The 12,455-nt window shown below is 35.4% G+C and overlaps 3 protein-coding genes across 6 annotated transcripts; 1 reads left to right on the top strand and 2 right to left on the bottom strand.

The window, feature by feature from the left end:
• Window positions 1-2,804: 2,804 nt before the first annotated feature.
• Window positions 2,805-9,419, bottom strand: LOC105431505 (uncharacterized). 4 transcript variants are annotated; one of them, XM_011645729.3, is made up of 2 exons: window positions 9,281-9,419; window positions 2,805-5,099 (listed from the first exon to the last, which is right to left on the bottom strand). In XM_011645729.3, exons 1-2 carry the CDS (start codon window positions 9,339-9,341, stop codon window positions 4,372-4,374), a joined length of 789 nt encoding a protein of 262 aa, XP_011644031.2. In that variant the 5' UTR covers window positions 9,342-9,419; the 3' UTR covers window positions 2,805-4,371. The 4 variants fall into 4 exon arrangements, with proteins under 4 accessions (XP_011644031.2, XP_011644030.1, XP_088927019.1 ...); XM_011645728.3 differs by lacking the exon at window positions 9,281-9,419 and adding an exon at window positions 8,415-8,565; XM_089070893.1 differs by lacking the exon at window positions 9,281-9,419 and adding an exon at window positions 8,269-8,407.
• A 41-nt stretch (window positions 9,420-9,460) lies between these two features.
• Window positions 9,461-11,079, top strand: Prpk (TP53 regulating kinase). Its single transcript, XM_011645732.2, has 3 exons — window positions 9,461-9,647; window positions 9,735-10,007; window positions 10,380-11,079. Exons 1-3 carry the CDS (start codon window positions 9,461-9,463, stop codon window positions 10,625-10,627), a joined length of 708 nt encoding a protein of 235 aa, XP_011644034.2. The 3' UTR covers window positions 10,628-11,079.
• Window positions 10,865-12,021, bottom strand: LOC105431507 (GEL complex subunit OPTI). The gene is made up of 4 exons (XM_011645734.3): window positions 11,678-12,021; window positions 11,434-11,537; window positions 11,174-11,303; window positions 10,865-11,078 (listed from the first exon to the last, which is right to left on the bottom strand). The coding sequence occupies exons 1-4, from the start codon at window positions 11,774-11,776 to the stop codon at window positions 11,037-11,039; spliced, it is 375 nt and encodes a 124-aa protein (XP_011644036.1). The 5' UTR covers window positions 11,777-12,021; the 3' UTR covers window positions 10,865-11,036.
• Window positions 12,022-12,455: the final 434 nt, after the last annotated feature.

The following is a 12,455-nucleotide window of genomic DNA, read 5'->3' as shown; positions in this document are numbered from 1 at the left end:
TCTCGCGAGATTACTTTTAAAATCCATCACCTGTTGACTCACATTTGCATTTTTATTTCTTAGAAAAATTTGATGGATTAATGACTGAATCATTTTGAGTTTTATTTAAATTACTAGCATCACTACTTTACTAGCATCTAGTAATAGCTTAGTGATTTAATTATACAGAATTCGTACTATTTTCATAAATATTTTAATATTAAGATTTCAGAGATTAAGAATTAATATTAATATTAAAATTTTGATGTATATTTTTGTATCAATAATAAAATTATTTATGCTACTGCAAAGAAATCAATTTTTTAGATAAAATACTAATAATATTAATATTTCAATATATAATCTAATGCTTCTCAATCATTGTTGAAATCTATTCTATGAGGAAATAAAATACAATTGTAAAGTAAATTGAGTTCTGACTTTAAATCATAAAATTTATGAGCCTTTTTTAATGTTAATTTTCTAATAAAATACCTTGTTTACCTTCCTTGTTCATTTTTTTGCTTATGAAAATTTAAAAATCATGCAAGGATAACTTTGGTGTGGCATATGAATTATAATATGCTTCAAGATTTTTGATATTCGTGAATACTTAATTATTCGTCTAATAAACTAACGCAAAAATAAGTAAATATAAATAATATAATAAAGTGTCCTTTTATTTGAATAAAAAATAATATCTTTTTAACATATTTGAAGTTTTCTTCAGATGACTTCACAATCAAGAAACGAACATGATTAAGAAATTGAATGCTAGACTAGAACGAGCGAGCACGCTCTATTTCCAAAGTGAACATGCTTATATCGCACACATGTCGAAATTAACAATTCTTCGGACTGAGATACATATGTATACATATGTATGTATTATAAAAGTGATGTCGATTACGAGAATGATCGAAGGTCTGTACGATAGAATTTACAGCGCAAAGTGACACGTTAAACGCTCGTTTGCATCCAATCGCGCATTCATGCGACGTCAACAGAAACGAAACGATCTCTGTCTCTCGTCAATGATATTTGCTTTTTAGACGCGAAATATGTCCATTGTGCGCTTCGATCAATTCGGAGTCAAGTTTTCATCATTAAAAATATTCGATATCAACAAAAATTGATAATTCATCGTTACCGCGAAATAGAAATTCTTTTTTACGAACTGAGTGAAAATGAGCGAATGAGCGAGTGCCTGTTTTGCCTTGATTTGCGACCTACTTGCAAAAATATGTTGCGCTTGACATATAAGATCGGTAATTTTGACGATCAACAATTTTCTGTCAACTTCGAATTGATCGAGGATTTTCGATCGCGGACTCCACGCGGGTCATCACGAGAGTGGTGTACTCTTCCAGGCACGAAAGCAGCACAAGTGAGAGTTTCCTGAAACTCAACTCACCTCACGTCGGTCTTGCGGTGCAACACAATAGCGGCACGTATATTCCGCACGTTTGCGGAGCCGCCGACCACTTCCAATATCTGTGCTCGCGCGATGTGTCGCGATGTGTCGACGGGACGTAGCGCGATACACTGCGCGCCGACGACGCCGTTACGGAAATACCGAGATAGAGCGGGACGAATGACGAGACCGAGATGCCCACGGGCGCGCGCGCGCGCGATCAGGATAACGGTGTTACCAGGATCGGCGACGAACTGAGAGCATAGGACACGGACGTGGAGTCACGACGTGAAGAAAACGCGGAGCTCGGGGGGATCCGCGGAGCTACGAATGGTGGGAACGCATGCGCTCTCCGCGAAACCACCGTGCACCAGCGCCGGTCGGTGATGTATACGTGCGATCGGTCCGTGCACCGATTACGGTAGTCGCACAGGTATGCGTCACGGTCGTATCCGCCAGGTACGAGAAAGCACCAGTGTCGCTCAACCGTGTCGCCGCGTCGCCGATGGAATTGCAAGAGCGCGCGTTTAACACTGGGCGACTCGGCTGATGACCTACCTAGAGCTATACAGTCCGACTGTAGAGGAGAAGGTGGTATTATGCTCCCCTCCCTCCCTCCCTCCCTCCGTTTACATTTTGTACGATACTTATACACATACACGCGCGCACACAGACATGACGTTCGTGTAACCTACACAGCCTCTATGCAACTATTTCTACTTGTATAGTGCAAGCCGAATAGCCTCTAATGGATATTTATATTATACGTGTGCACTTCCACTGAACCTCCATTACATATCTATGTAGATATATCTCAAGGAGATGGATAAATTATGGAATATTTCATGGCATTTTCATAGATAATATACGAAGGTTAACTTTTCAAAAATTTTCTAGAGTCTTTATAAATGATCGCTGTAATAATAACAATAAAGAAATTAAACAATTATTTATAAGTTTATAAGTATTATAAAGTTATAATAATTTCAATCTTAAAACTGAACATCCATTGATTGATCTCCATAAAATCTCTATGAGCCTATAGTCTAATGGAAATTTAATAGAAGTTAGAAATGCGGAACCGTAGATGTCTAATAGACATCTAAAACAAGGTTAGATATCTAACGGAAGTTATGAATCTTCATGGTGGATATTTATTGGTGAACGTTCGTTAGAGGTTCCATGTGGATTAATAATCAATATTTTAAATTGAAAACTTAATGATTTGTAACTCAAAATGTTGTCCAATCAATTCTAGATTCAAAATTATGAAATATTTATTACTTAGGACATTATTTATAAAAATGTAGCGACATTGCAGAAAATTGGACTGAAAAGGAACAGAGATGTAACATGACTCCCCATTAAAATAGATTTAAAAAAAAATTGCTTTTGTTTTAAAAAAACAATGTTTTGTTATAAAATTATATATTTATTTAAAATAAATTTTTAGAAGGAACAACAATGAATATAACTATAAATTTTTATGTAGGTACTAGCTTACTTATCAGAAAATATAAACTGTCAAAAAAATTGTTTCTATAAAACAGATAAACTTCTAATTTAACTTGAATTATTGATTTCTCAAATTCTCTTTTTATTTTAAATTAAAATGCTTCATAAAAAATGTTATTTATAAAAATTATAAACATATTCATCTTTTTCCGTTCCAAAGCAAATGATGTATGTCCACATTTCATATATTGGTGTTCCAATATTTACTACCGGTATATTGGAAATCTACGTAATACAAACTATACATTTTCAGTACAGTAGTAAATATCGGAATGCACTGCATACACATTCAAATGTGAACTATAAATTAGTAATAAAGTTATAATCGACCTATCGATTTATAATACTTCGATATCAAAATCTCGAAAAAAAACCGTATGGGGCCATATTGGCAAAGTGCTAAACTATTGTTTAATTTTACATAACTCAAAGTATGAACAATTGAATAAAATGTTAAATAATGAACAAAACATTCTACATATACACATGTATTCATGTAATAATACACATAAATTTAAGAATAAGGAAGTATGTATTGTTAAATGCTAAAATATACTTGGAAAATGTTTCAAAAATAAAAAATGTATTATAACAAATTATATAGTTATTAGGCATATTAACGTCACTATTATATGCAGACTATTAACAAATGATTTTATAATCACCAAAATTCGCTATCTAATAATAGATGTATTAAGAGGAGCCATTATTTTTATAAAGGCCATAACACCATCTTCTCGCGTGTGTGTTTTTTATATATACCATATATTATACATAACCTGCGCACAATAGACGCATTCTCGTACTGTGATGACGTAAATTTATGAAAAAAACTACCTTCATCAAAATTCTTTTGCCCGGAAGAATAGAGGAGCATATTTGATTCCTTCTTTAGCATATATAATTCCTTTCTTTTCAGATGAGTGACCTATCAATTATGCTTACTTCGTAAATGTACGACGAGAACCTTTCAATTGTTCAATGATTAAATTTTATTTTCAGCACTGGTTTGTACAGCGCTTAGATCAATCGATTTTGCATGGAAAAAATATTCCGACAAATTTCCGAAAAAATTTATAATCATTCTTTGAGGAATAAGGATGCTTCATTTATATATATCGTGTATACATGTATATACATATTTATATATTTATATTCTATTTATTTATATTAAATTTATAAATAATATATATAATATTTATAATATTTGTAACATGTATATACATATACATGTAAATGAAGATTTTTTTTTATTTCTCAAATTCAAAAAGTAATATGAAACTACTGTTTTTTCGTGCAACCATTCTGAACGTAAATAATGGCATATGAGAAAAAAAAACTAACTTATTTCGATGTATAGCATAAACAGAAAATTCAAAATTCACGTGATTTCTTGCGTTTGTTATCGCGACGTAATATGGTTGCAGCGAGAAAACAGGAGATTCGAAAATTAATGCTGACAGTTAAGTCTTTGCTGTTTGTTCGCTATCAGTGGTCTTCTTGTAAACTTCCTTATAAACGAGTTCCTGCATCTGCATCCTAAGCAGCATCCTGCGATCGGCCGGTAAAGTCCTGATATGCGGTAATAGGCTCATCAGGAAATAGTAGTTGTCATCAAAGCGATTGCCCTCGAGTGGATCGACACCGGCAAGGCCGACGCCGGTATCACTATCGCTCATTAAGACCTGTTCGGGCGAGATATTCTGCAGCATCATCTCGTTCTCTGCCAGATTATCGGTAACGCTCTGAAACTCCAAGTTGTCAAAGTTTTCCTCGGGCTCGCGTTTCACATCTACCGTGCCGCGCCGACCGTCACCGTTATCCAGCTTGAGCTGGTGGTGATGATGATGGTGGTGGTGGTGATGATGACCGACGTTACTATCGCTGGCCATCGATAGCAGATGATCGGCGATCGCATCCCGATCGTCGAGACCGCCGTCAATACCGGAAGTCGGAATGCCATTTTCACCTTCGCCCTCGCTCGGCTGCAGTTCGTCTTCCGTCTTCGCGACACTGCGCTCCCATATCGGTGGTCGTGGCAACATCTGCTCCTTGAGGAATTGGAGGCTCTTGAAATGGATCCATACCGGCCGATTTCGGTGGAATTTGCTTTTGCGGTATACCTGGTCCTTCTTTAACTCGGCACGGAATGTGTCACGCAAACCTTTCCACTTCGCCTTCAGCATCGGCTCTGCAAGCAAAGAACCGGAAGTTTGCTTTGCAGGCGAATTCAGTGATTTGCACCTTAAACATCTCTCTCTCGTTCTCTCCCCCTCCCTTCCTCCCTCTTTTCCCTTAAAAAAAAAAAATCAACTTCCGGTTTGAATAACCCATTTCCGTTAGAAACCAGGAGTTGAAAATGTCACTATTCGATAGCGTCCGATTTACTTATTCAAATTTTTTGGATTTTTGATAGAAACCGTTTACCTCGATTTTAAACTAAAAATGAAAATAAGAAAAAGTTCCAAAGGCTTTTATTTTGACAAATGTTATCAACGTCATGACTCCGAACAACATTTAAAAGATAAAGATGAAACGATGTAATAGTTAATGGCGCTAATAGGGCGTTCTCCGAATGTCACGATACGTAATGATTTTCGTATTCTTTTTATATATCATACTGAACTATGTATCTATTGAAAATCTATAATATATGTAAGATAAAATATAAATGTTCAATATTAATAATATATACGATCTGTTCTTTCTAGTTGAAAATTTGCATACCATTAATCTTTTTTTTCTCTTTCTACGTTAGAGAGATAAAGAAAAGATGAATGATGCAAGTATTATTCCTAACCAAATATTAAACAAGAACAAATGATAATCATGAATGTTGCGAGCATAAATGGAACTGCCATACTACATGGTATGCGTCAACAATGCATAGTAAACAAGAAAGATACTCAAACTATCGCATAACATAGAATAAGGATTAGGACAGAAAAAAAATAGTATATCTTTTCTTCTAGTGACTGGAGGTAGTCGAGATATCAAGCGCACATGTATGTGTGCTGCTGCGTGCTCCATCATCGGTTTTTTCGTGCAGCAGACTGTTTTCCCGCATCACGGTTCTTCTGACTCGAGGTTCGATCGATGTTACGATCGTGACAGGATGATTTTGTTCTAATCTGCTATTGCAGGCTAGTATATAGTAGATAAGATATTTCCGTGGTGTAGCGCGAGCGTGTAAGCGTTGTCGTTCGCAACGCACTTCGCGTCAATTTGCGCAAAGTGAGGTTAGGTTGCGATGCACGTTAAACATCTGATGATTCGTATATACTACATATGATATTGAGCCTATATTATCCAGAAATTCTATTTGGAGTAATGTAAAATAGCAGGAATATCTTTAATGAAAAAAATCGAACAAAATTGAATGTAAAATCTGTAGTCGCGGTAAGCTTTTACAAGTTATTGTCTTGTTCTTACATTGAAATCTGTATTTCCGAACCGAAGAATCCGCTCGTGTAATTGAATTTAGACGAATGAAGTTAATGAATCGGAAAAAATAATATTTTAAGATATATAACGAGAGTATTGGAATATTAATCTAAAGTAAAATTAATATAAAGTAAATCAGAAATAATTAAATAAATTAATATGTACAGACCAAGAATGTATTTAAATACAAAAATGAGATAATAAGAGCATTTCTTGATCAAGGCTGGATCTTGATGCCTCTAATATAATTCTTTCAATTTATATAAATTTGATAACATTTGCCGTCTGACACTGCTTATTAATATTTTTTTAATGGACTTGAAATGCAGCGATCCAAAATTACATTTTTAAATCTATTTTATTTTATTATTTAGCATAGCCATTTACTCAATTTAGCATTATAATATTATATTATTATTAAATAATAGTATAATTTGTTGATAAGTAGTTTGATTTTATAATAAAAAGGAGTTAGGAGTTTTATATATCGACAGTCTGATTTTTATAATAAAATGTGAAAATTAATTAATAGATATTTCAAGATCAATGTTTGCTGGATACACGTTATGTACATTTTTTTCAAACACGAAAAATAATCTATTATCGAGAGGTTGAATATCAAAATAGAATATATGATTTGATAGTTTGCAAATTTTCTTTTAAATTTGTTTGCATAATTGTTAAATTTTAAGTTAATTTTGTGTTCAAGGACTTTCCCAAACACTAAAATAAATATATAATGAAAAAATTGTGATGTCAGTGTATTTTTAATGCAATTTAATCTTAAAATTTTCCGTCAAGATGGATGTTAAGATGGACACTTTTCTTTTTTTATAGCATTTTTTATATTGCATTTTTGCGAATAGAAAAGATTTTAATTCAACCGTTTATATAGAAATATATGAATATTTGTTTAAAACGAAAAGGATTTTAACATTTTTCCGAGATGATCGATTCGATAGATGACGTCGAGATTTCGTAAGTTATCCATAAAATAGGCAATTGCCGATTTCAAACTTATCCGATATCACAATTATCGCGATCGTACGAATCGCTCTTAAGCGAAAAAATAAATTTATATTTACGAACAATCGTATCTAACAAGTATCTATACAAAGTATTCGAAAACTTGTCTGCACTATTTCTTGAAGTGATTCCCAAAGTGGAACCCAAAAAGAAAGAGAAAAGCAAATCTGAAAATATTTTCCGAGTATATTTTTATGTTAAAAAAATTGTAATTTATTTTTCATAATCATAATCATAATAATCATAATTTAGAAATAAGAAGAGATTCAAATATTTCTCAAAGAATTTCTTCGTTATCGGAATTCTTTTGATAGAAGAAGGATCTGATAGAAGATAAGGTCTGCATTTGTGCTGAAGGTGATTATTTGAACATCTATTTAATTCCATTTAAATACTTGTTTATGTTTATTCTTGATTTAAAAAATGATTTAATCGAACAATTTACAAATATCGAAAAATTAAAAAAAAAATCAAAAACTGAAAAAAGAAATGTAAAAGTAATAAGAAAAAGTAATAAGAAAAATATTTATAAAAGAGGGATGTCAGCGGACTATACTTTCACGTGGTGCATCCTGGATAACGCCAAAATAGTTCGAAATGAAATTATTTCTGTTAAAAGACTATGAAATAAATTACGATTTTTTTTTAACATAAAAGTAGATATAATTCGGAAACTCACTTTCTGGGCCTATTTATATTACTACTTTATATTACTTCTTTTTGTATCTCGAACTTCAAGCAGTGCGAGCGAGTTTCCGGAGACCACGCATAAAAATAATGATAAATTTTTCATTGCAATTTTTCATTGGAAGCTACGAGTTTCCATTTCTGCACATATATTACATATATGCGATAGTCTCATATGCGATTTATTTTCGTAAATACCGCACTTTATTCTCGCTGGTGGAGAGGAACCATCGCGCGAACGGTCGACGCATGGGCGGAGAGGTAGCGCGTTGCGTCGCGGCGAGCGTGCAATTTCGCGGCTCGGTCCCGCGATACCACCGACGGGGATCGTCGGTTCTATGAAACGTACTAGGTAGATTGAATATCGCCGCTATCTCCATCCAGACGCGGTTGGTCACCTCGCGATTGTGATAGGAGATATGTCTTTGGTTCCAGAGCGCCGGCCGCTTGTAAACCTCGGCAATCAGTCGATTCGCATCCATCTTCACCTCATCCCTCATGATTCTTCTGTCTCGTCTTCCTCCTTCTCCTCCTTCTCCTCTCTTTCTTCTTCGTCGTCTTTTCGCCAATTCGCAGCAACCCCGCAGATGGGGAAGTTCGCGAGCGGTGGCGAGTGGCGGACCGACAGGAACAAAGTACGAGCGAATACTAGCGCCGGGATAGCGATTAGCGCGCAGGACGCTGGTGGGTAACGATCGATTCGCGTTTCGCCCTCGTCTCGCCTCGCTAGCGCTAGCAGCCGCACTCTCCCGAGTACCTTACCTCCTCGCTGCCCTTGCTTTCGCCCTCGCCCTCGCCCTCACCCTCGTCTCACTCTCGCCTCACTCTCGCCTCACTCTCGCCTTCGCCCGCACCACACAGTCGTCGTCCGCGACTTCACCCTTAGCTTTTCATTTCGCCTCGCGCAAGCGAGTCAAGTGATTAGAGACCCGATCGTCTCGCTCGTCTCCTTTTTTATATTTATGTATACGAATAAAGTATGCTAGCGCAAATTATATCATACATCATATCATATCATATATGTGCATTTAATTGTTTGGACATCTGCACATCTCACTAAGGATTCCGAAAAGAACCTATCTATCATTTTATCGCGGAAACCTCGCGTATAGATACGTGCGATAAATACGTACGTACGTACATCTGTTTGCGCGAGTGCAATATTTGCGCGTTGATCGTTACACTCGCTTCATTCGATTTAATGTTTAGACTTACGCCTTCTTACGCCTCGCGCTCGACTAGCAGCTTCGGAAAGAATTGCTTCCTTCAGACTCATTCATTTCATTTGCTCATCTAGGACTCGTGGCACGACGACGCAGATAATAATAACATATTTGCGGACGGAATATTCGCCCATTCAATCGTCTCGACTTGCGCGGTGTATCCCCAATAATAATGAAAGACTCGGAATTGATAGCGCAAGGCGCGGAAGCGCGTCTCTATAAGGGTATCTATCTAGGAAAAACTTGTCTGATGAAGGAGAGGTTCGTGAAGAATTATCGACATCCGGAACTGGATGCCCGTCTCACCAAGGATCGCATTAAGGCCGAGGCTCGCGCCATTATCCGGGCAAAATCCGCAGGTGAAAACATATCACGTACAAATATACGCGATCGATATAAAGAAAATTTGCGCTGAATTTACCCACGTTATCCTTTCTGTTTTCAAGGGATAGCAACGCCGGCCTTGTATCTAGTTGATTTGGAGCGACGCAGTATCTATATGGAGTATATGGAAAATGGTACGATACTGAAAGACTTCATAGACAAAAATATCTCGGGGAAGCCAAACGTAGATCACCTGCTGGATTTCATAGGACGCGGATTGGGTATGCTGATAGCTAGGCTGCACTCGAAGCATATTATTCATGGCGATCTGACCACGTCGAACGTATTGCTCAAAAAAGACTCGAATGATTCGCTCTACAGTGACCAATCCGAAGGTAAAATTTCTCGCGAGATTCTTCTATTTAATTCTTAATTCAATAGTATTAAAGTAAAGATGTATTTGTATGTAATGGAATATTTTTATCTCTTATTATATGTATTATTATTAAAGTTAAAAGAATTTTTCACTTGACAAACGCTAATATTCGCATTAAACCACGAATATGATTAAACGATAAATGGAAGTTTATTTATTGACGTGTTATCTGAAACGAATTATTGTTGATAATGGTTTAAGCCAAAAGAATAAAGATTCAGCGTTTACTGTCAACAAAATTTGATACTTCAACACACTGTATTTGTCATAACAAATGATGAATTTTGTTGCTATTCTATTATTATATTCGTGATATTGTGTTCTTTCACAGCTGAGATGCAATTTATAATGATAGATTTTGGATTGGCTCGAGTGGATTCTACGCTAGAAGACAAAGCCGTCGATCTGTACGTTCTCGAACGATCGTTGCTCAGCGCGCATTCCGAAGTGCCGACATTGTTCGCCCGTATTTTTCATTGCTATCAACAGCATTATCAAAATAAAAATCAATGTGATCAGATACTTGCTAAATATAAACAGGTACAGGAACGAGGACGTAAGCGTTTGATGATTGGCTAAAAAAGCAAAAGTATTTCTAAAGATTATTTTTTTAAATCTTATAAAATATTTAAAACTTAAATACTTTAAAAAATATTTTTGCATTTAATTGCAAATAACTCTCAGTACTTTTTATGCTGATAAATGTCAAGTTATAAATAGCAAGTGAATAAGAACAAAGTCAATCATGTGACAGATTATAAGTGTGCAGAGTAGTCGTTTAGAATTAAGATGGTTTGAGAAGGTAAGGAGATCCTGTTTTTATGTAGATAAATCATATTTATATGTAACAATATGTAACAATATACGAGATGTCAGTATACAATATCTATTGCGAGGAAATGACTATTGCATACATATAATGAATTTGGCAGCGGCGATGATCCATATGAAAAAGCTATTGCTTTTTATTCATAATTTGTTATGTAAATTAATCAAAATGCAATCCTGAGTATATAATAATCCAGGTTACCTATCAACAAATGTATGGTTTATGAGATAGAAAAAAAGAAAGGTTAAAGAAAGGAAATACTGCACTCTGATTCTGCACTCTCTGATTGCACTCACCAGAAAACCAGCAAATGAAGTCATAAATCCTTCCTTTGTCAATTCCCACATACCACCATATTCTTCCTCGTCAATTTGTTGGAAACTGCTAAAATATAAATATGTAATTCCTGCATTGACTACTACGAATCTGAAATACAAATGTCAAAATTTATTCAATAATGTTTATAGCATGATTCTGAAGATATGTAAAATCTATGGAAAATTTAAAAGGCCGAGCATAGAAAGCCTAGGTTGGCTAAACTGATATTACTACTTACAACAATAGAGCTATGAAACCTTTTAGAGGTATAAGGCCCCAACCGATACCAACGATAATACCGATCGCTTGTCTTGCCCAATATATTACATCGAGAAATTCCTCCTGCAACATCGAAACAGAAAGAAAAAAATAAGGCTGTCCGATAATGATAATTAAATGAAATTTCTTCTACTTTCTACTATTGTAGATTACCGTTTCTGATAGGACACAAGATAGAGACACGATTCGAAGGTTATACTTACCTTATCCGGCCACTCGGAGTTGGCCGTAATCGCACGTGTCCATACGCTAACCTCGCATTTGGCTCCGTTCCCGTTTCTCTCCGTTTTCGTGCGTGACATCTCGAAAAGCTCGCGGTTTCAATGTAATATTCGCTAACATCAATTATGCAAGCATCGCTACATTAACATGTACGAAGCTTACCGTCGTTACGTTAATTATAATACGCGTACACTGTGCATTTGTAGAGAGAAACCTGAGAGTAATCACAAGTTACAGGTGTCATGACCGCTGTTTTGATGTAACCTCTGATACCTTGCGATACGCCATATGCCCACGGACATGGTCATTGTACGTACTACGTAGCCATGCCTACGAAACTGTTCGATAGATAACACGCTATGGATCGATTCATTGACAACTCGAAAAACATTAAATTTAGATACGTGATTATCGTTTGAATTTAAAGGTATAAAAAGCAGTTTAAATGTTCAAATTTTGGATAATGGTAATTATTCAGTTTATGAGCCTCACCTCCAATTTCGATAAAATTAGACTTATTCGATGCGTTTTTATATGAAACGAAAGAATCCAACAGAAAAAAGTGTCGCTTTGCCTCACGAACTGAAATATTAAATTGTTAAAGTTGACGACTGTTCAGATTAGAAAACCTGTCATATCGACGAAATGTATGCGCATGTTCTATGACTACACCCATGCGAAAGTGCGCGAATTTAAAATGTATGTATACTTATAATGACTATAAACTCACTTGAATTTCAATGATAAAAGAATATATCT

The sequence above is a fragment of the Pogonomyrmex barbatus genome, unplaced genomic scaffold (genome assembly GCF_055798465.1).
Source record: "Pogonomyrmex barbatus isolate J1 unplaced genomic scaffold, ASM5579846v1 scaffold11, whole genome shotgun sequence".
Lineage (NCBI taxonomy): Eukaryota > Metazoa > Arthropoda > Insecta > Hymenoptera > Formicidae > Pogonomyrmex > Pogonomyrmex barbatus.
This window is presented reverse-complemented; position numbering and strand designations above follow the sequence as displayed.